The 24,322-nt window shown below is 42.1% G+C and overlaps 1 protein-coding gene across 9 annotated transcripts in view; it reads right to left on the reverse strand.

The window, feature by feature from the left end:
• Nucleotides 1–24,322, reverse strand: part of LOC116234027 (uncharacterized) — a 32,363-nt gene that overhangs the window by 2,986 nt on the left and 5,055 nt on the right. For 3 of the 9 annotated variants that reach the window (XM_031601316.2, XM_090144139.1, XM_031601315.2), the window contains exons 1-8: nt 8,545–8,912; nt 7,496–7,671; nt 7,171–7,233; nt 6,538–6,632; nt 5,585–5,853; nt 3,310–5,262; nt 2,264–2,393; nt 546–759 (exon numbers count right to left, since the gene is read on the reverse strand). In XM_031601316.2, the coding sequence (XP_031457176.2) occupies nt 564–759; nt 2,264–2,393; nt 3,310–5,262; nt 5,585–5,853; nt 6,538–6,632; nt 7,171–7,233; nt 7,496–7,671; nt 8,545–8,683 (3,021 nt within the window). In that variant the 5' untranslated portion in view covers nt 8,684–8,912 and the 3' untranslated portion in view covers nt 546–563. The other 6 variants (XM_090144137.1, XM_090144140.1, XM_031601313.2 and 3 more) reach the window with 6 other exon arrangements.

The raw sequence follows: 24,322 nt of genomic DNA on the forward strand, positions 1-24,322 counted from the left end.
AGAACTAGATACCTTTCAGTGTAGTCCACTGCATACTGGGTCAGAGAGCAGGAACATGATGTAAATGTGAAATAAATTCTCTCCTTTCTCAGAGCACAGTTTCAATGTGTTGTAGATTGTAATGTGTCAGCGGCCCTGTGATAGTAAGCATCAGGTAGAGCACAAGAATTTGAATCTATCACTTCCCTTGATACTTTTTGTGAATTATGGGAACACTTTAGCAAGTACAGGCTGGCAGCTCCATGCAGGTGTAGGTATAACATTGGGCTGGTTGCTCACCTCCTTGAAGGATCCCAGCTGGAAGGCAAGCCCTTGAAAAGAGGCCCCACAAAATCAGTAGGTAACCCTCTGACTGACTTGGGGGAGCCTTTTATAAAATGAAGCTTGTACATTAAATACTCTGCCCAAAGAGGTCAAGGGATAGATGTCACAAGGTTTTTTTTAATTATTATTATCTATATAGGAGACTTTATTTACACTTTTAAAAAAAAAGCTATACAGAACATTAGAAACATCCTATTAAAGACACAGAAGCAGGAACTTACAGGCTGCGTGTTCAACTACTACATCACTTCTTGCTTCTCGTCTCCCATTGATGTTAGTTTGCTTGCGTTGGCACTGGGACATCCTACAGGAAGTTGTTCTTCTTTGATATTCTTGGTCAGTTCCTTGGTTTTGGGCCTTCTCTTCTTTTTGGTTTTGTAAACAGGGGAGTGGAGGAACTCTCTGTTTGTAAATGGGTCACCCCGCCTCAGTTTGCTGTGGAACCAGAAGCATTAGATTAAAGCACCAAGAGACTTCTTGTATATACATGATTTCAGTCTCTAAAGTTTATGGATTTACTGAAATGCTTCCACTATAAGATGACTCAGTAGTAAAAGTTAATTCCTTATACAGTACAGCAGCAGCTGTACAAAGAGCAGTACAAAGAGTACTTTCTGACTCATTATATAACCAATTTCTCATTAGTTCAAACAGTGATACTGAAAAACATAGTATCACCCCTAACCAGCACAGACATTATTTTAATAAAATCAATTTAACAGAAGACATCATTTAGCAGCTAAATGTACAATACAGAGTTAACTGTAAAGTACAGTAGCCACTGTCCGTACTGATCCAGTAGTTGCTTTGTGAAAAAATGCAGCTGCTTGCTTTGCTATTCAAATCCACTAGAAAAAGCAGATACAGATCCAACCAGCTAATAGGGTTTGATGGTTTCACATCAGTGGCTAGCTAAGCTCCACCACACTGCCCTCTCACTGCCACCCCAATGGCACAGGGGGAGAAAACACGATGAGTAAAAGCTCATGAGTTAAGGACAGGGAGATTGTTCACCAATTACAGTCACAGGCAAAAACAGACTCAGCATAAAGGAGATTAAGGCAATTTAGTGCTACTAACAGATTAAAGCAGCAAGTAGTTATACAAAAAAGACATCTTTCCTGTCGCTCTACTCCCCCATATGTATTTCTTTACTCTGAGGAGCACAGGGGAATGGGGCTGTGGTTAGTCTAACACTTTGTCTCCACCTTCACAGTCACTCCTCCAACTCCAGCATGGAGTCTCTCCTATGGGATGCTGTCCTTCCCAAACCGATCCTATGTGCACTTCCCACAGGCTTCAGCTCTTCAAGAACTGCTCCAACCTACCACAGACATTTTTCAGGAACAAATTGCTCCAGCAGCTGCTCCTTTATAAACTCCTCACAAGCTGCAGTTCTAGTCAAGTGTTTGCTCCTGTGCAGGCTCCAACCTCCTTCAAGCCATGTCCACCCGCTCTGCCATGGGCTGCTGAATGGGTATCTGCTCCAGCATGGTACCCCATGGGCTGCAGGAAACTCTACCACTAGCTGCAGAGGAACTTTCTCCCCCTCCTTCTTCACTGACCTCAGTGCCTGCAGGGCCTCTACATTTTCTCACTCATTTCTCCCAGCTCCTGTGTCCTGCATTTTATCCTCATACTAATCCCTTATTAGCACAAGGATACCACATATGCAGACTTGCTAAGAGATGTATTTCTTCAGTGAAGGAAATAACATCTTTGACAGCTTGCAAACAGAAGCCTACACACACATATGCTAATGCATAAGTTACACTTAACTGCACTGTGGTAAAGAGGGACTCACAGAAACACCAAGGGTAGGAGGGACTGAAAGACCAGCAAAACATCAGAGGATTTAGCCCTAGACAGCAAGTGTGTGAGAGCAGAGCAGGAGTTCCAGCATAGGAAAAGTCATTGAATGAATAGTTTAAATCCCCACCACTTGAGACTTGGCTCTCTGTAGCAGGCTGGGTCCGGTCTCCGCCTGGATGCACGTTCTGGTACTTCTTCCAAGCTGGGGACAAGAGATGGAGTCCTGGCATTGGTCAAGTCCTGTAGCGGCCTGATCTCTAAAGAGACACATTCACAGATGAGCTGATCAAAATTTCCAAATATCCTTAGAAATACAGCTTCCAGATGTCTGCATCACCAGGTTTCTCTGAACGCTGCCTAAGCCCAAATCTAATCACTTCTAAACTCAGGAGACCATTTTTGTTCCAAAATCATATACTTGTTCCTCACAAGTGAGCTCATTAATCAAATTAGGCTTCTCTCTGAAAAAATACAGATCTTTAATATTACAAATATCACTGGGCTCAAATGCAGTAGCCTCTCTCTACAAAAACGGGAGTTGAAAGTTCTAGCGTCCAGTTGACAGGCTGTAGAAAGCAAGATTAAGGCACCCAGACAACCTAGGAGACCCTGCCAGTGTTTACTGTGGCTTTGAAAGTGAGGTCAGCCAAGGCTGTACAAAGTACAGCTCACTTGATAGAAAGGCCTGTCTGTGAACACCTACAGAAGAAAAAAAAAAAGTCCCCACACAACTCCACCCCTAAAAAGTCAGCTTAACTACTGCTAGAGCCACAGAATACACCCTCCAAATCCCTTGAAAAACAAAACAGTGCCCCAGTAATGCTAACCACAGGCAGAGCTAGCATCAGGTTACACTTCTCAGCTGTTTGAGATAAGCTTTCTAAATGGACAAGAACCCTCCATGGACAACAAAGTGAGAAAAGAAGGGACTCACATGACATGCTTTCAGTGTTTTCCCAAAGTTCATGCATGTAAGAACAATCTGAAATTCTTAAAGGAATACTAGTATACTACATACAAATGCAGTCACAGGAATGACCGGTCAGTTTAAACGGAAGAGTAAATGCACGCTGATCTTTCAAACACAGAAGAGGAACAGAAATACATGCATTTTCTGTACAGTCTTTAGTATTTACCCCCAAATACAGGTCCCCTCTGCATTCTGCCACCTACCAGGCTCCTGTGGAGGTGAACTCTGGGAACAACGTTTAAAACTTGACACAACCTTATTTCCTTCCCCAGATGCTTCTTCTGCCCTCCCTTCTTTAAATAGCAAAGAGCTTTCTGGACAAAGAGATTTTTCTGGAGTTCCGTTGCCTTTGGTCTCTGAGTCGTTGGAAACTGGTAGATCTGTAAGCCCACAGCTGACAGGCAAGTCCGTAGAACAGATCACAGAGGAGGACTCAAGGCTCTGTGACAGGTCCATAAGTTTATTTGTAAGTGAAATGTCAGCTATCTGCTCTTCCTGGGAGGCACCCAGCTCAAACAGCAGATTGGTAGGGCAGGAATATTTCTCAATTAGTACAGTTTGCTCAGATACAAGTTCCGTAGAACTTTCATGGAGGACACTGGCACCATCACTCTGTTTATCTACAGAACTAGTCTTTGGAGGAGTGGAGGTTTTCCTCTTCCTCCGAGACTTTGGTTTGCAATTGCTTTCTTTTTCCAAAGAACCAGTGTTGACAACTTTAGTTTGCTCCTTTTCTAGAGGATCCCCTGTTTGTTTTTTATTGTTCTGAGCAGCTTCCTTCCTCTGAACTCTGGGAATTTTGCTAGCTTTGCTCCCAGGAATACACCTGGATTGCACCATTTCATCCTTTTCAAAATCTGTCTGGACACAACCCAAGTTTCCTGTAAGATCCAAAGGACAGACAAAATAAGTCCTCTTTCTACACTTATCTAGTGAATCCCTTGTGTCGTCTTGAGCTATTCCTTGAACACCTACAAATGGGCCAAAATTGCCTTCATTTTTCTGACTACTGCAACTGCTTTTTGTGACCGTCTTTCTCCTCCTTATCTGGCTGCTTTTACATTGCTCTTCAGCTTTAGCCTCAGGTATTTTTTCCATGCTGCTCAGCAAATTCTCCTCAGAGTCATTTATTTGACTAATTACTCTAGTTTTTCTATTGGTTTTCTGTCTGATACTCTTTGTGGTCACATTGGATGAGTCTTCCTCTAAAGCACATGCACTTGAAGTCCCACCCCTCAACAAAAATAAATTTTGCAGACTGCAATCATCTGAGGGAACTTCATGACTTGAGACAGTATGAACTGGGATTTTTAACAAGCTGCTCTCCATGCTTTGGATCTCAACAATTCCATCTTTCTTAGCTTGCGCTAAGTCACCACTTCCAAGACTATTCAGCCGTGGTGGGTTCACCATGTACGTTCTTCTGATTCTGACATTATTAGAAGAATGCGAACTTTGCACTGCACCAGAGACTCCGTTCTTCAATTCCAAAGCTCCAACACAAGCCTTCTGTTCCATATCAGAAGCCTCTGACCCACTAGGCCATGCTGCAACTTCTGACAAAATAGGCTTCTTTGCATTTCGGGTATTCTCTTCGGGTATATCAGGACCATTTTTTGCACTGGTTTTAATCATATTTGTTTTCTTTCTTCCTGCACTTGCTTTTTTAGCAGCCTTTTTCCCATCAGTTTTACAGTTAACTTTACTTTTAATCTTTACAGGAACAAACTCCATGACCTCACTGGAGCTGGAATCTACTTCAACGCTACACCCAGTTTCTTCAGCCTGCGGCTGATCACAAAAAGCTTCTTTAACTGGAAATCTTCCATTGGGACTAACAGTTGCTTCAGTGGGTGAAGCCAGTGAGCTGGGAGATTTTAGCTGTGGCTGTGTGTTGCTTTCACTGAAACTGCTGCTATCCTTCACAATACCACACCAGGTTGCCCGAGTTGAACTGACATGTGGGATGGTATCCACACTTGAAGACTGAGTGCTTGTTGCAAACCAAGTGGAACGTTTTCTCCTCTGTGTAACGTGCCCTTGTGAGAGACGATCATAGAAGCGCTTCACCATATCATCTTCATATGGAAGTGAACAACTTTCCCAGGCAAGTGCTGACAAATTGTTGAGATTTTCTTGGGTGGCACACAAGGACTCTGTTAGAAAGACAAAATTCATTCTTAAGACTCAGAAATGTAGCAGGCAAAAGTCAGTTTTCTCAGTACCACTACGAAATATGCACTGCAATCCTACCACAAAACCAGAAGATAGAAAAGGCATGATTTTTGTTCCACAGACTCCACAAACTCATCATCGTCAGAACTGGTCAGAACAAAGGCAGCCCAAAGCAAGATCCCTTAATCAGCCCTAATATAATGGTAACTTTAGAACCATGGGAGCTAATAGCTACAAGCTAAGGGGAGCTATGGTACTACATACATACCAAATCATACCAACAACTAGTAGAGATGCACTTACCTCTGAAGAGGCATGAGTCAAGAAAAGCCTCTTTCACTTCCATTCTTTCACTCTGGTTCTTTCCATTTTCTTTCTGAGGGGACTGAGGCTTCCCAGCCAACTGTGATGGCAAAGCATCATCAGAAACAACAGACAAAGTTTCCAGGGACTTATCAGGAGCACATCTCTGAAGATCTAAAGAGGACTTCTGTACTGCTGTGGAGCTGCCACTTCGCTGTCTCAAATCTGTTGGCTTCGAAATGGGCACCCTCAGTGGCATTGCTGCAGTGCTAGTGAGAAAGAATAACAGCAATGGAGCACATTCCACACCGGCAACACGCTAAGGAATCCAACAGAACACAGCTTTCACCTCTCAAAAGCCACTGTGCTGCAATACATTTCAAAAGCCTTCAGATGCTGAAGAACACACACCACCTGCCCAGGATAGCTTTTTTACTTTGTGTGCAAGTACAAATCATAAGGAAAGTGTACCTCTACATATGCAGAAGCAGGAAAAAAAAAATACAGAGGCAACAAGGAAGTACAGCCTTCTTCCATGTAGCTATATACTCATAGGAGTATATCATTAGCAGAAATAGGATTTAACTGTTTACAATAGCTACAATTAAACCATCACATCAGTAAATTCAAAGGACAGGGCCTTTCCTCCAAAGGATCTACCGTCTGTGTGAGACAACATGGGCTGGGAAGGAAATCTCTTAGAGTACTCTCCAGACAAAAAGAAAAAAACTTATCTGAAAATGATGTGTTTTCAAAGAAGAGAAAAAGGCAAGCTTGTGTAAAAAAAACTTGGCACTAGGACAAATTAGATGAGAAATGGCAGCAGAAAGACAGGTTAAAGGAAAATCGTGAGCAGGAATGTTTTAGAGAAGACAAGTCACAAGAAACAAACAACTGGACACACACACACAAAACACATAAAAGTCATTTCAGCATCTGACTTTAAGGCCAACCTCAGAAGATGACCATCTGAAATATCATCAGCCCAGCTATCTTCAGTCATGCTGTTCTTCCGGCCATTAGACAGGGACAGATGACTTGTATGATACTGAAAATAAACAAAAAGGGAGTTTAAATTTCTTGCAGTCACTTCTGCAAATGCCTGCACACAGACAGTGGCAGCTCAGATCCACCCAGGATAGTTTCAAATACTGCCAGTGATCCTCCTCCATTTAAAACTGCACAACCAGAGGTCCTGTTCTCCCATTCCATCTTCTGGAGAAGGCGGTTTATGCATCTCTTAAGAGAACATTAGCTATATTGGCCAAGGCCTATGCCTGTAACTTCCTGGTTTACGAGAAGTCATTTACCGTGCAATCTATACACAATGAGTCGCAGTAGAATCACATTCTGCCTCCACAGGCAGAAGGATGAACTTAAACTAGTTTAGATAATCTGCGACTAGGAAGTGGGAAGATTCCATATGCACTTCAAGTGACATTAGCACCAGGTTAAAAACAAGGATGCAGTCATAACATTTCAAGCAAGCTAAATGGCAAATGTGTTCAACACTGAATTTAGCAGGAGACAAACACAGTCTCCTTTCCAGTACAACTAGCAGCATGCTCACAGTTCCCACTGCTTACCTCAGAAAGCCGAGCCATCTTAACTGACTCCACAAGATTTTCAAGTTCCTTCAAGATGTTATTCTATGTTGAGAAAACACAGAGAAACAATAAGGATATTAAATCAAAACAACTGTTCCAACAAGGATACTGGCAACCATAAGAAAGCATAGCTCCTCTGGGGAAAACATAGCTGAAAACAAAGAATATACATGTATTGATGTATGAGGGAGACTCATTTCAGATGCAGAAGATATGGACAATCAGTGACAGCTCATGCACCCCTCCCACAGCAGAGGTGCTAGTGCTGCCCACCCTCTGACAACTAACTCCATTAGTTCCATACCAGAAAGCAGAGCTTGTTTCGCAGAAAAGCATTCTGGAAGTGACACTGCTCCAACTCCATCTGCAAGATGACCTTCTCCTTGGCAAGCCGCTGTGCATTAGCTTTCTCTGCATTGAGGGCCAGTGCCAGTGCTTTATTGTTGTGCTTTAGGGAAACTTTAATAATGGAGGAGTTGTCTGTAAGCAAGAGAAGCACAACACTGAATCAGCAATCAAGGTTTCATCCATGCCTTTCTCCTCCCTTGTCATATTTCCTTGTCTTCCCAGATTAGCTTTCCCTCAGGCTCAGATACCTACAACTCAACAGTCCTTCTCTATGCAAAGACAGCAGTATAATTCATTCCCATACAGTGGCAGGTATGGAATTCTCCAGAAAGCAGCAAGGAAGATTTTTCATAATAACCTGAAACACTTTAGATGTAGACATCTCCATTCTGAGAGGGTCGTGCTCAGCCAGTAACCTATCTTTCAATTCATAATAATGACAGAACGGCTTAGGAGCTGACTACAGGCAGGCATGCTTCTGATCAAGAAAGTCAACTATGGCTCTCAGTCCTCACTTCCATCCTACACCTACACTCCCTTCTACACCTTGAGAAGATTTCAAACCATCTTTCCCAATTTTATGACAAATAAATGGGAGTAACAGTAATATTTAATTTTATGCACCGTTTCTCCAATACATCCCCTATAAATCCAGCTGGACTAGCTTCTACAATGGCAAGTATAAACATTAAAACAGCTCCTCCATTTACTGCTGTTGACACTAACACAGACCCTAAGGACTCATCTGCCCAGAGAGACTTGTCCAGTGCCACCACAGACACTGTCCAGCAGCCTGCAACTGCCCCAGCTGCTCCTCCACGGGCTCTGTGTTCCACTTGCCAGCCACACATCCCTCAGACATCTTCGGACACCTGACCCTCATTTGCAGGGATACCAAATTCTCTGGAAGCCCAAAGGCTGGTAAGGAGTTATAAACTATAGAAGCTCTCACTAAGAGACTACCCCCCCCGCCCCTACAAACACACTGCAAGACAAAACACTCACTGATGATCTTCGTTTTGATTTTTGACGCAAGCGAGGCGTTCAACCTGGCGGTCCTCAGGACACCGTTTTTCTTCTCCCGCATCCGCTCTCGTACGTCGCTGAGGCCGAAGGAAGCTTCGGAGGCCATCCGGCATGCCATCGCTGGAGGGAAGGAGGGAGGGACGGCAGGCAGGGTTAGCGCGGCGCCCGCCGAAGCTTTACTTTCCCCGAGCCGAGCTGCCGCCCCGCTCCGGGCCCCCGCCGGCAGGGCGAGACCGCGGCGCACCGCGCTGCGCCTCCGCGGGCCTTTACGGCCCCTCGGCCCTCCGCCGAACCCCCCAGGCCGGCGGCCTCCAGCGCCCGAGGAAGGAAGGAGGCAAGAACGGCAGCACTACCCGCCGTAGACGTTTGAATTCAAACAGGGCTGCACGCCGCCCGCCTCTCTCCTCGCTCCGCCCCGGCGGCGCGGCTGCGCAGAGCCAAGGGCGGAGATCCCGAAGAGCTGGAATGAGGGTCTGCTGCTCGCCTCTAGCTTAGCTCTTTCGAAAGGAGTTTTTTTCCCCTGTCAGTAGTTTACATTTCAGTCCATATTAATGCATTTCTATCCAAACACCTTTATCTTTAAGAAGCTGACAGCGCACGTGCAGATACTAAATGTCGTAAGAAAGCAGCGTAAAGGAAGAAAATAAAGCAAACTGCACAGAACAGCTTGCAGTGGAAATGCGGGGCCAACGTGCAGTACAAACGAGACTGGTAAAAACGTGCCTCCGTGCTGCCGCGTCTGGCTGGGAAGGCACATGCGAGCAGTTCTGAGATCCTACTCCTATCGCTACTTCAGGTTGTAGGAAATATCCAAATAATTTTCTAGGACGGTACCTCTGATAAAGCAGATTTTGTTCGCAATTGCAATAGCGGGCCTCCTGCAAGCAGGAGAGCACCCAGAAAACAGAAGAACATCTTTTATTCCCTATTCCCCAACACTTCACTCTCACTCCCTTAGTTCCTCATCAGCTGAGTACTTGAGGTTCACAATCTTCTCCACACTTCACTAAACGTGGAAACACTGGACAAACAAATTTTTGCTGTGGTTAATTAATTTATTCCACACCTGATCATTATTTTTGCAGATATCTGCTTGTCCTTCTTTCTACAAAGATAAGCTTGGGAGAGAGGCAGGGGAGTATCCTGGTGCCTGCCTTCACACCCCAACCTTCTCACGGAGGGAGACAGTCCAGCCTTGTGTAGAGGCCCTAGCTTCTTTGATGTTTGCTGTTTTTCTTTTGCTGAGAGTTTCTTATCCTAACAGAACAGCTCTACAATACGTTTTCTAATCCCTAGCACACTATACTCGCATTGTTTGGAACATTTAACAACTACTACAGTTTTGCAAGAAAGAATTAATCACATAATTCAGTAATAATGTTTCTAAAACATGCCGCTAACATATACTGTATTTTAATTCTTAGATCAACTATTTCTAAGGGTAAGTTACAAAATACAAATGCATTATGTTCTACTTCTTCAAACCAATTGCTACTTTTTAATAACAAATGCAGAAACAACATTCCATTCCCACAATTCCCCCCTCTTTTTCTTTCAAAGTGTTGATTTCTGCAATTCCCCCTTTTTAAGGTACGATTCTAAAGACCTCTTCACTTTCTTCATTCTCCATTTCGTCTAATATCATCATTTTATCCGAGTACAGAGGTGGTTCCACTACTGTTTGCTTCAGCAGTGCAGTTTCTATTAATTGCTGCACCAATCCCCTCACGCAGGGGATAATACAGCAACTGATGGCCATCAGGACTCCTGCTACCACAGTCGAAGAAGGAAATATGGACACAATCACCCCTTTCACTTTGCCAAACCAGAATTCCAAACACCCAGTGAGAGAGCTATCTATTCCAGAGTTTTCAGCTAATTCACTAGCAAGAGTAGTAAGCCCCGTAATGCTCTAGTTATCGTGCTATCTGGGGCTGTGTTATTTGCGATGAAAGTACAGCAATGAGTGCCCAACATTACACACACACACACACCCTTTTTCAGCTAGTATCATGTCTAGGGCAATCCTATTCTATATGGCTACAGGCCACCCTGCTTGTAGCATCCAATTGTTCTGCAATTCCCTTTACTGCCTCCTTTGTATAGTTTATAAATCTCTGCTGATTGTAATAGATGTAGTTTATGTTGTTAATTGTCACCCACCAGAATAGAGATTCAAAAACCCACTATGCCCAGAAATGACTGTGTCTCTTTCTTATTAGTGGGTAGAGACATGGCAGTGATTTTGTCGATCACATCTGGCAGGATATGACGACATCCATCTTTCCACTTTATACCTAGAAACTGAATTTCTGGGGCAGGTCCTTTCACTTTGCTTCGCTTAATAGCGAAACCAGCACGCAGAAGGATTGACACGACACAGACTCTTACCGACATCACTTTTTTTATCCTTCCATGTCAGCTCTTCCTTTCATTTTGAAGCAGAATTCACCAAGTGTTGGATTATTCACGCACTAATAGGGAACATGAGCTGGGATTGGACCGTCGTCACACAGGTTAGTTTTACTCCACTGATGATGTGTTGTTGCACTAGTATTCCTGCTCGACCTGACATGACCTGCATCCATTGGAAAGACAATGGTGAAAAATCAGGTTTTATTGGGATTTCCCAGCTGTTAGACTTCTTCCTAGTCCTGCATGTGGAAATGCAACATTCCTGCATGTGGTAATGCATATTGATGAAACAGCAAGTGATAGGATCCTTGTTTGCTATAAAGCTTCATGCCATACATACCGCAGATACAACTCCAGACAGGCTCTAGGGAGTTAACAGGTCTAGTTTTTCTCTGCTCTATTATCCTACATCTACTGAATACTGATCACACCTTTTAGAAGCAATTGGATCTACCAGAATAATAACAACAGTCCCAGCCTCCCTTATCAACAAGTCATCTACGTTTACAACTAGCCACTCTAAAGTGAAGCTTAATGCCTTAAGGAGTAAAAGGATAATTTAGCTTGAAGCTGATAGATCAACCTTAAGGTGCAGTATTAACCTTTTCTCTGTGGCACTTATTTTCCCTTTAATTTCTCTCAGCTCAGTAGCACTGTTTCTAAGCAACAAGTTAAAGCTACAGCCCTGCACTCATGAAGCCACAGCCAAATCTCCTATTCACTGGCAGAGGCAAGAGAAGAACAAGAGAAAAGCTTCTCATAGGTAAGCAAAGTCAGAAGCTCTAAGCCTAGATCTTGACAGCTACTATATGAGTTGATGCAGGTAGTGCATAATTTCTTGAGTGCATGTATGAAAGAGATAATATGGGAACAATACTCACAACACAGCTTACTAGTAAAGTCATTAGTCTGTATATTTTGGAGCAGGGAAGTGAAGCACGTACTTTGATCTTACAGTCAATCTGTTGGCCTAGCACCAGCTGCTCTCTTACTATGTCCTGTCAGGCCAGCCCTTATCTCAGCTCTTCCAGCATGGCCTCTTTTCAGTCTGTTCAGTGATTTACAACTAACTGCATTCACATCCCATAGATTAAATTAATACCCACACAGTGGGCAGGGCAAGCTGTGTGCCAGGGAACTCAGAACCAGCAGCAGATTAACAGATCACATTACATGAAAAAATATACATCATGATGGGAATGCTGGCCACCTGCTAGCTGACACTCTGGACTGATGCATCACCAAACTCCTTACCACCACCTTCTGAACTGTGTGCACTTTGTCTTCTCTTTCTTAACTAGGTTATCTCACAGTTTCCACTGCAATACTTACTGGAAATTGTTTTTGACCAGATTTTTGTGGTGAGTCTAAGTGTGCAATACTCTTTATTCCTGATTCAAGTTTGACTGTTGATAGAGATACTTCATAGGATGCAATTGGATTCTAGATATCATTGAGACAGTACAGTGACAGCTAGAATATCTCCAGGCATGGAAAGAAATCACCTAAATAAAGGGATTGAAACACTCTATGATGTTACTACCCACAACTTCATTCTCTGCATTTGAGTTTGACTTATTTTCATTGCAAGGGACTGTAATACTTAATATTAGCTGGAAGTCCTTCCTCATCTTTTGAGGAAAAGCACAAAGACTTCCTTTTGTGACGCCCCTCATTTTCTTGTATAGCTTACATGCAGTCTACAGTGTGAAATGTCCTGAGTGCATATGTGACAGTAGAGTCATTCCAGCCTAGAACTTGTTCTACATCAGGAGGAGTGAGCAGGGAGGTAGAGTCCCTCCCTTGTTTTGCAGCTTCCATTAGGGTCTCCTAGTTCATACAGCTGCATCTCACTCTTTAATGAGTGTCAAGCAGATAGCTCCTAGGGAATCTATCACAGAATCATAAGTGTTGGAAGAGGCCTCCAGAGATCAAGCCCAACCACTGCCAGGATGTTTGTAGTACCAACATGCAGCCATTCTGCAAGGGAGTTGTGTGTGGAGCTCTCTGCTGGGCATCTATACACTGTCAAACATTAGCTGAATGATGATATTTGTAAAGAACCTTTCTTAAAGACCTAAGAACTACCACCCATTTCTCTGGAATTTTAGCATGTGCATTTTTCCCTGCCAGAACATGTAGCCTTTCTGGTATTCACCATTCCCTCTATTTCATAGAAGTCCAACACCCATCAATTCCTAGGACTCCCGGCATGGATAGCAGCACTCAGTCTGAGTTTAGGTTGCTGAATTAGACCCCAAGTGAGAAAACAGCCACACTTTGTTGTGGCTAAGGGAATTTCTCACAAGTTTGTCTGTGCATAACATTCTCCAGATAAGCCAAGAAAGTCTTCCTGTTTGATGTTTTTATTTTCCTGCAGAAGTCTGTTAAATACAGCACAAAGCACATGAGGTACTTCTGTCTTTCCAGACACACTACAACTTAGCCTTCAACATTGCTTTGCTGTCAGTAAGCTACTCGGATGCGCAGACTGTGCTGACAAGAGATAATGCAAGTCTTGCAAAGCAAAGATCCTGGTGTTGCAGTGGCTTACACCAGTGAGAAAATAAGAGTATAAGCAGCAGTAAGTCAGACCCAGGAATTTTTTGCTTTTGTAATACTAACCTAATAATCTTGTTTAAAACACCATGTAGAAACTTGGTAGTTCACAGGCAATACATCCCAATACAATTGACGGAGAAGCTGCAATGCTAATGGTAAGAAAACAAGAAAAAAGATTTCGCTAAGCACGACACTTGTATAGAAGCACTTTGTCTCCTGAATGTCTTTATTCATAAACAGCACAGTATACAGACAGTGAAGATGTTACAAATCTGACTTAGAATAAGTAGCTATTGAGACTCACCTAGAATAATAGACAATTTTAGTAGGTTTAAGTTTAGTATGCCTTTGTGTAGGTTATGTATCCTGTTTCACACAAATGCAAAATGAGCAAATTGTAAGACTGGATCTCAATAGATCTGAACTAGCTAAATGAAACAGCACTAGGAGTTCAGATGAAAGAAATCGAAGGAAGGGGATATTAAATGATTTTATGCATGCACTTCAAAGACTGCTTCTGAGGGCTAAGTCCCTCCTTTTACCCATCTTCACAGAACAGTATTCCTATTGAAGATATCTTGAAGATTTATCAGAGGTCCTCCAGCAGCACATCAGCAGAACTCTGCAGATGCAAGTGATTTGCTGTTTTCTTCAGCATCTTTCTAGTAAGAAACTGAGTGATAACTTCTCATCAGTAACATGGAACTACTGACTTTAAGACAGAAGCACAGAAAACCAGCTGAGAAGTCAGAAGTAGTGAATGCAAATCATCTGCACACAAACTCAACCTCCTGCTCTTCTCATTACTTCTGAGAAGGAATTGTAACAGAAAATGTAATTGTGAAAAAAACAAGTGAAGTTGAACTAGGAAGATATCTACTGTACTTAGGCTTCTAGAATTTGATCGCTTGGTGCTTTCTTCATTACACCATGACTGGCATCAGAACTCTAGACTCCTTCTAAAATCCATACACTCCACTTTTATTCCAGTGAATTACCTGCTGCATGTTAGAATATTTAAATCATGTGCTTCCAGGCTTAGAGGTTTATGAAGGCTTTTCACTGGCATACCTCTATCTTAAATGCCCAGCTGACCACAAACTTCACTAGCCTGCACAGTGGTATGGGTCTTAACCAACATAGGTTAAAAGAGTACCAATGTAGGGCATACACAGACACATAAGAGCTTTTTTTTCAGTAGGTGGCCTTCAGGGAGATGGTTTTGCTCCTGAAATGGCAGAAGCAGCTTATTTGGCTCTGCTGTTCTGTTCCTCTGTTGAACCTCTGCTGAAAATTATCCCCAGCCTACCAGAAAAATAAACTGGATACAACAAGCAAAAGTAACTGAGCAATCAGATACCACAAAGAAAATATTCAGTGAATCCACACAATTCCAAGACATAACCTGCTTCACAAGGGCCTTGCCTGTGCACAGAGCAAGTCTCTCTAACTACAGATCTTTACTCATATGTATTTGCCAAAATACTGTAGGTATTATAATCTTTAATTCATTACTCAAGTCACAAAACTTTCTGCATGGCCCTATTAAGAAAAGGCCATTTCTGCTGGGATATGCAAGTTTCCTTTTTAGGCATGGAGTTCATTAATGTTTTGCAGGTAACAATTAAAAATTGCTGTGGAATTATCAGACAATACATGATCCACATGTAATTCACAGCATTTCTGGTACACTTAAAATACTTGATATGCTTGGCTTTAATGTTAGTGATAGGCTGCCATCTAACATCCAGAAATGACTCCAGCTCACAGTTTCATGCATCAAAAGAGCCTTGGCCATAACCTTTCTTTGTTTAGCTTCCTCGTTGCATGAACTGGAAGCACCACTAGATGCCACTCAGGGACACTTTCCCGCCTTCTTTCCCCCTAACTCCTGGCATAAGCAGGTGAATCAGCTTTCCATCCTTATGTGCATATTTTTGTTGTCATACTCACCGAGGATAAAGATCCTTTCCTCTAGGAATTTCCAATCCAGGATGCTTTCAGAAGACACCCTTCTGAATACACAACAAATACTGCAGAGGACATTTTACCACATGTTCAAGCTACTCATGCTGTTTTCCCCATGGTGTTCCCTTGCCCTCCCCCATCAACTTATATTCTGCTGTTATAGGAGTATAGAAAGTTTATCTCATGGTGCTGTGCAATTGCTCAAATCCTGTCGCTAGTGGACTCAGGGACACTTGCTTGATGGCCAGGAGGTATCAAAGTTAAAGTCTTCTGAAGGTGAAAATAAGGCATTGTTACTGGAATCTCCAGATCTGTTCATAGTTCATCCAAAAAACACCAGTTAACTTTAAGTATGAGCTTGGGCTCATTTCCCCTCTGTGAAAGGAACTGAAATGCTTTGTTGAATTTGGAGACTAAGAGCAGTTCTTCTCCCAAAGCCCTAATTGGTTTAAATTACTACACCTGTTTTCATAAAAAGTAATTATTGCAAGACAACTTACACATCTATAAGAGTCCAAAAGTCAAAGAACTGGAATCCAGCCATCTCAAAACTCTGCTTCTGTGCATCTCAGATTATCTCCTGCCCACACACCCCCACTTTTCCCATCAAAACAAAGTAATGTTCCTCATTTCCAAAGCCTTGATTAGACCTCCTTGAAGATAAACAATAGCTTTATTAAGATAAATAGATACTTTGGGAGCTTAAGTTATGTCCTAGTGGGATTTACGATCCAAGAGACTTCTGATTTATAAGTACAGACATCCTAGCCTAAGATGTAATAACTAACAACTGCTAGATACTTGAGTTTCTTATCCCCCATCCAGGCATTTTAGCAGCTGCCATGTGAACAGCTAGCAGCTGCATGCTGCCTGTCAGGATGATACAGCAGATCACAGCCTCCACACTCTCACAGCACATAAAGGGGTATGAACTGCAGCAGTTTGGCTACTGCTTGTGCAAGCAGCTGGGTAGGCCAATCAGCCAGAGCAGAAACTGCCAGCAAAGCAGTTCTCATTTGTCCACCAGGTCTCTGAAGCAGTTATCTTTTCAGCTGACCACACAAAAGTGTGCACCTATTTGGCTTGGCACAGAACTACCGTAGACATATTAATCTATGAATTGTCCTTTCAAGACCACTGGATTCAACCTTTCAAGCTCTCCCTGCATCCATTTGCTATGCTGACTACCCCTAAAGCTGCAGAGTACACCTAGAAGCAGAGTGCGCATATTTCACCCGAGGCCCACAGAGCCAGACAGGGGGGCCATGGGGCAGCAATACCACCAAGTTATAGCCTACTGAGCTCCAGCAGCTTTGCACAGAAAGTAAACTTCAGTCTGCACCTAGTATTTTGGGAGTGGAGGAGGGTACAGGTATTTTCCCATTGCATTCTAGTAGTATTTAGCTCAGACTGAAGTCCATGGCAACTGCAAGAGGAGTACTTCCTTTAAGTTGAGATAAGACTGTAGGACAAGCCTCATCTGAGGATCTATTGTTTGTTCTTCAGCTTGGACTAATGTTAGTACTTTTGTAAAGGTCAGTTATGCTACAGACCAGTGAAAGAGCCACCCCCACTTCTTGGTGCCATCACTTTTAGATTAAAAGTTTATAAATTATCAAGAGTTTTCCATAATCAATCCAATGTTCGATTAGCCTAAAAGTACATGAATTGTGCTTTATGTTTTATTAGTATAAAATTGACCAAAGCCTATTGTTTGTTCCAACCCCATTGAGCAAGAGAGCTAAACAACAGTAGGACTGGATTTAACAGTAGAATGAGGGCTCTCCCATTGTGCTGTGTTCAAGATGCATCACACAGGAGGGAACTTGATCCACCATGCAGTGCTCATTTCTTGCAATGGATTCAGTCTCACATGTCATGGTTCCACTTACTAACATTTGTATTCTGCAGGGAGCTACAGAAGCAAAACAAGGAGCCCCCCTCAGAAAAGCCTAGACCAGATTTGAAAGCAAAGAATGCAAAGGAGGCAAATGCATAACAGACCCTTATTTCATGTACCTCACTTAGTTGAAAGTGAACTAGCTAGTGTTTTCTAGCTTGGCTTTGGTAACACATTTGTTGCTTGAGGACATTACTTATTTTTACTTTAAGATATTGGTAGTCATTCCTGCCATCCCACCCCTCATATCTTGTACCCAACACTCATGTTCCCTTCTCTTCCCTTTGCTTCCTCTCTTCTGTTTCTGACAATGTTTTGGGACCTAACATTTTCTCAGTGAATCCCTACTGCTTCTCAATCCACGCTATTTTTACAGAGCCAAAGAATATGCAGCACTCCAGTGGCAGGCATTACATAATTTCCCTTGCCTACAGTGCTGTGCAACTCCCACCCAGAATCCAGAGTGGAACAGGAATGAACATCCCTGCAGGTGACATGCCTGTTAGGATATTTTCAGCTGTACTATTTAACCATCCTGCTTTCTTATTTCCCTTAAAGAATTCAGCTGTATAAAAACAAAGACAGAAGCATAACTATCACCTATTTGCCATCCACAGGTCTGCAGTGGTTTGACTTAGTCGCATCCATGCTATACAAACCAAGAATATTTCCTTTCCTATATAGTCACAACCCTAAATCTTGCATGAATGCCACCTTGGGATAAAAGTTGGGTCACATCATTCACCTTCACATCCCTCTCTTCCTCCAACTGGAAGCCTGGGCACACAGATTTCAGGGCTCTATAGAGCAGTAGAAGAATCCACTGCTAAGAAGTGTATTTAATACTCATCACAAGGTAGAGAGACACCATAAGAACTTTTTACATACAAAAAAGACAAAATTAAGATTCTCAGATTCTTGCTTATCACAAACTTCCTGCATATCAAACTTTCTTACAGGATCAATCTAAAGTAAACAGCAGTTGTATACACCACTCCTCTATTCTGAACTGTTCATAGAAAAGGAGGAGGGTTGGAGATTCATGATTCTTGAGGTCCCTTCCAACCCTGGCAATTCTGTGATTCTGTGATAAACTACATGCAAAGTTAGAAGTTAACTGAGAGCCTGTGCTCTCATAGCCATAGGCAGGGTTTCTTAACCATGCCACACCTCACTCCACTTTCCCTTCAAACCATATGAGCCAAAATTCAAGGCCAAAGAAATTTGGATGAGAAACCTAGAAGAGGCTTCAGATCATCACCAATATAATCTTCCCCAACACAAGAAGCCAGCAAGTCTTTAGCCATGAATTTCTGCACCATCAGCAGTTTTGACAGGTTAGTTCATCCTGTAGGATGTAGGATTGCTGGAACACACTGACCAACCCCATTTAACAGCTCTCTCTTCACAGCAGCCTGCCCAGTCAGACTCAGCATAAGCTCATCCCCGGTGCTCAAGGCATCTATCAGCTTCTGAACAGAAAGTTCCCCTTACAAACAAGAGTTCAGTAGAGCAATAGGCAGCAACTAGTGCCAGGACTTGTGCAAAATTCAACCCAACTCAAACAGCATTAGTCTGATCCCATGAAAGCCAAGCCAGAGAGAAACTGTGTTTTGAAATGAGGTCATTACAAGAGGAAAGGGGGCACTGCTACTCAGCTTGTGAATAGCAGAACAAAGGCATGGGAGTGGTTAAGATTAAACAGCAAGAGATTAATATCTCATGATTGATTTCTGTTCACTGACTTGGAATAAAATAAACAGCAAGATTTTCACGAATAGGTCATTAGCTGTATTATTATAGTGCTGTACTATTATAGTACTGACATGGTCCCCAGTTTCCATTGGGGAATGTTTCCTGCTTACTGTGGATTAGGCAGTTGGAATTAATAGGAGTGAGCAACAGAACATAACATTAAATAAGACTACACACCTTCAAGAGACAGCCAGCAGTAAAAGCAAATACTGGAGTCAAAGCAATAAGAATTTCAGTTTTACTCAATCTGTTTAAGATGTTGTGACAATGAATGTGGGCTCCAAAGGAGGTGCTACAGATGGGAGATACAACATCTCTACTGCATTTTCTTCCATAGCTAAGAATGGCCAGAGGCGTTCAAAACCACACCAGCTCCAAGCAATTTGTTTGCAACAAAGCAGAGTCAGAGGACACTAACTGCTGATTTTCACACAGACCATCACCAGATCAGTTGCTGTCCTGGAAGCAATCTGCAAGCAACTCACACTGCCAACACTAAACATATGAGCTTATGTGAAACAAATATGTGGCACAGCTGCCAAAGTCAGCTATGGCCAGACTTAACAGAGACTCACATGAGCAACCATTGTTCAAAGAACTCTACAGTGCAATCTGTGCAGCAATTAACATGAATGATGTAAGGGTATAGTTAAGATCTACCCCCTCACTTGATGTAAGGGATTACATTTAGAAATAATCAGGTGCAACTAAACTAATTACAACTCTGCATGAGATTTCTATATTGCATCTTTGCATATACACACTGCCCATTACCAGCTCAGCTGAGTCCAAGTCAGCAACCCATTCAGACAAAGAAAGTTAAAATAACTTAAAGCCCCATCATTTACAGTAATAACTGTCTATCAATACCACTGCAGTTAAGGAAACATCATAAAGCTGTGAGCAAAGGAAATTCAACAAGATGAAGGTGGAATGTCTGAGCAACTCAAAGCTCAAAAGAATAGGGTTGAATATACTGCAGAGGCCAGGAGACTATCCAGCTTGTTTGGAAGTAGTGAGTGCACAATGGCCAGTCATTTGATAAGGATACAGTTAAAAACAAAAGCAATAAAGTGGTTTGTAATGGAAGGATATTATGTTTCACTCAGATGCTCACACTCCCGCGCTGTCATTGCAGAACTCCAGAGATTCCGGTCCAAACTCTGTATTCCAGGGTTCAAAATCAGATCCTCAACAAGAACAGAGGGGAGATAGAGTATAAGATTATACAGACAATAAAAGCACTCCTCCAGCTTCCTTTCCCAAAAGACATTTGTGCTTTTTGTGTTGTGAGAAAAAGACTTCTTTGGCCTAAAACTTGTAAAGAAAACTCTGAAGTCTTCCACTGCTGTCCCTACATCTAGAAACATTTGTTTTATTGGAGGCAGAAAATGCACATGTGATTACAAACAGAATCCAGTTTATTTGAAAACATTTACAAAGGTGCATGCCATGTAACTGGTGGATCCAGATGACAAGGTCTCTACACACTTGGATGGGTTTCCCAAACATGGAAGATAGCTCATTTTTTGGAGTGCAGTAGCTCCTTGTGATCTGCAGTCAGATCACAAATTCAGAGACTAACAAATACCTACTACAGCCATTTGAATTGTTCCCATATTTAACATAAATCTATTTAGCCTTCAAGGATACAGCAGGTCATTCCACACCAGGAAGAGACTGAAACATTTTTCATCATTATTTCCTCCTAACTTGTGGCAGTGTTAAAATCTGTACACAATAAAAGATTAGAAGGCAAAAGCTAACATCACAAGAGATGGAGAGGTGATAACATACTGAAATGGAGGCAAAGTTCATCTCCTGCTCTCACAAAAGAGAAAGGAATGAACCAAACAGACTTCAGCAAGATGTAATCACAGAGTAGGGAAAGAGGAACAATAGACCTATACCAGAAATTGTTTAGGTCCTCTGAATTTGACAGCTTTTAGGAAAAGGAGGCACTATAATGGAGAACAAATTAAAAAAAAAAAATCAATCTACCACCAGTACAGCAATGCTTACCACTCCAATCCCATCTGCACTCAGATTCCTCTAGCAATTGTTTTTCCAGCTCCTTAAATCACACCATCTTTACACAGCATCTTTCTGCAAACCTGACTTCAGGAGCTATGTAGATGCTTAGCTGATGTCAATCACTCTGCCTCTACCAACTTCTGAGCTGCACTGGTATGCTCCAGTGGAAGGTTCAGCCAAACCCACCAGGCTATTCATCATGCAGAAGGAATTAAATAAGCATACTAAAGTGGATTAGAAACAGGACAACATCCCCTTGTGCTGGGAAAAGTCTATCACTACACTAATTGTCATTCAGGTAATTAAGTGTATGCCTATTACTCATCACTGAATTCTGTGCCAGCAGCTGCTCTGTGAAATAATGAGTGAGAACCATCACAAAACAAAGCACAGTTGGGGATCTCACATCTTATTGACATACCAGCTCTCATTTGGGTAGCAGAGTTTAAGTATTTTTTCCCTTAGTGACTTCCAGGCACCATTCCACAAAAATGCTCTTAATCAAAGTGCTTGAGACTTGGAAAGTGAAAGTGGTACAAGGAGCACTGAACTATTAGGACACTACAACTTCATCTGCTACCCCTTTAATTTTAAATTATTTAATCTGGGCTTTAAGTTTTGGGCTTTTACTTGTATTGCCTAAACATTCAGTTAGTGGAGTCTTAGAAAGCAACTCCAGAAGCAGTGAGAGGAACTGCTTATTGTTCATGCTTCAACTTCCTATGTCAGAGACCCCACTTACCCTTTTTTTATGCTCACATGAGACCCATTACTAATGGCCTGTTAGCAAGCCTTACCAATTTTCCCCAGGCATCAATGAGGAAGAAAATATCTTCCTTTTGTACACAGGACACTATCCCTGTCCTCCTGCCTGTCTTCCTTTAAAGTGCAAAGCAGGTTGATCAGCTGCTGCAATTACCTGGTGCACAGAAACCTATTCTTCCAAGAGAGAGAAATAGAGGATGAACAGCTCAGTTCTCAAGGCAGAGATGAGAAAAAGCATATTTCCTCTTGTTCACAAATGCTGAACATTGTGCATTTATAGGAATCACAAAAGTGTGCTAGCATACTTGGGTTACTATACTAAACCAGGTTTGCAAAGTAACAGTCCAAACAGTATCTACTTGACTCTTTAGAGCAGAGAACTAAAATATTATTATCTGCTTTCACTACAACTAAAATAAACAAAAACAGACTGGCTCCCCAGATGGCAATTAACACATGTCTATGGGCTCCAAGGTGTCCAATTCCATTAGTGCAACCAAGAACTATGGCTAAACAGTTATGCGTAGATTAAAAAACTGGCATTCCTTTTGGCAAAGACAGGAATTAAGAGACATTATTCAGTGATCACTGGGATAGCATATCTGGATTTTTGACTGCTCTGTCCTGATGTTTGAGGGCAAATAAAACTCAAAATTCTCCACCTGCTACAGAACACATAGCACTTCTAGAAAACTAGGGATTGCTAAGATATCTTACTTGCTTCTGTTTGCAAATGCTCAGAGAACCTTGAAACAGACATTAAGAAAAAGTGTGCTAGAGAGTACCATGGTGAAGTCACAGAAACTACCCAGGTTTTTGCTAGCAAGTCTTCCAGGTTCCTGTAAGCTTATTTTACAATGACAATACACTACAATTACTCGCTTCAGAGCATTTTCTCTAATGAAGACTCACTGCTCTTTGCAAACCATTCCTACATACAATTCTTTCTGCACTGCAAAAGCAATCAACCTCAGAACCAGCAGTTACAACATTACTAGTGGTAGCTGGAAGAAGCGATAACCACACTCCTCAAATCATAGACAGCATTCAACTAACAAAATGTTTTGGCTCTGGAGTTTGAGATGAACCCAAAGCCCCTTCCTACAGCATGCAGCTCTTCTGCAACACAGGATCCCAGGAGGGCAAAGTCCACAGGGAGTCAGGAACAACTTGGATGAACACTTTAAAGCTTACACAGTACTATCTAAAAACTAAACCACAATGTACAGATAGGAGAATCTTACTGCTCCAGTCAAACTAGGCCAAGAAGCAACATAATTTTGAGCATTTGGGGGATCATTCAGATCAGAATGAAAACGTAACACAATGTTTGTCCTAATTTTTCTTTTTTCAGTTCAACTGCAGCTAAGTCTCAATTGATCATTGCATTTTGCCTCACTGACTTTTAGTTGAGCTCCAGAAGTCTATGCATTTCCCAAATGAAATGCAGATTGTAAAAGGCTCACCTCTGCCATAACCAACAGATACCCATCCTTGAACTTCTAGGCTTTCTGGTCTATGAATTTTTAAGTACCTTTGACACACAATCTCAGCAGTGAGATGTAGATAGAGGTAGGCATCCATTACCATACATTTTTGGATTACGTCATTTTCCATCTCATACACTCATGTATTGAAAGAAACTGATGGCAACACTTGGTCTGAAAGCTGTTGAAAACCAGGGCAGCTTTAATTTGCATACTTTGAAACGCTTTTACAGCATCAACACTGGAAACCCATATGCATATAATCAGGGAACAGGGAGATGTTAAAATAAAGTGACATAAAGCAACTCAGTCACAGCAGTTCAAGCATTTTCTCTTGCACGTATTCCCATTATTAAAGAAGAAATATTGCTTGACCTATTCTTTAATTCAATCTTTTGCTTACTGAAAGTAACAAGTTTCTCTCAGTTTCACCATTGCTAAAATACAGCAGCCTGTTAGGACCTAGAACATTCAATTAACTCTGGCTACAACACTCTTTTGTTCCTGTATCATTAAAAAAGTGAAAGTTCCAGCATAGTTCAGGTGTAGAACTGTGCCTCCCTTCTCTCTGTATTCTACACAGCAGAAGATTTATAGGTTTCCCAGACTGAGTGGAAGAGACAGGCACAGAGTTGTGTGATCATGTGGTGCACAGAAGTCATCCATGGAGCTTTGAACCAGCCAGACCTGCACACCCACATCAGCTGCAACAACTCAGTCAAGGTGGCTGCTGGATGACCTATGAATGTCCCAATCATGTAGTCCATCACTACTTCCTGAGAAAGTGAAATCATTCTGACCACCAGCACTGAATAATAGCTCTCCTATGAACAGTGGCAAATTCATAGCTACAGTTACATCACAGAGGTAC

The sequence above is a fragment of the Phasianus colchicus genome, chromosome 7 (genome assembly GCF_987193195.1).
Source record: "Phasianus colchicus chromosome 7, bPhaCol1.hap1.1, whole genome shotgun sequence".
Lineage (NCBI taxonomy): Eukaryota > Metazoa > Chordata > Aves > Galliformes > Phasianidae > Phasianus > Phasianus colchicus.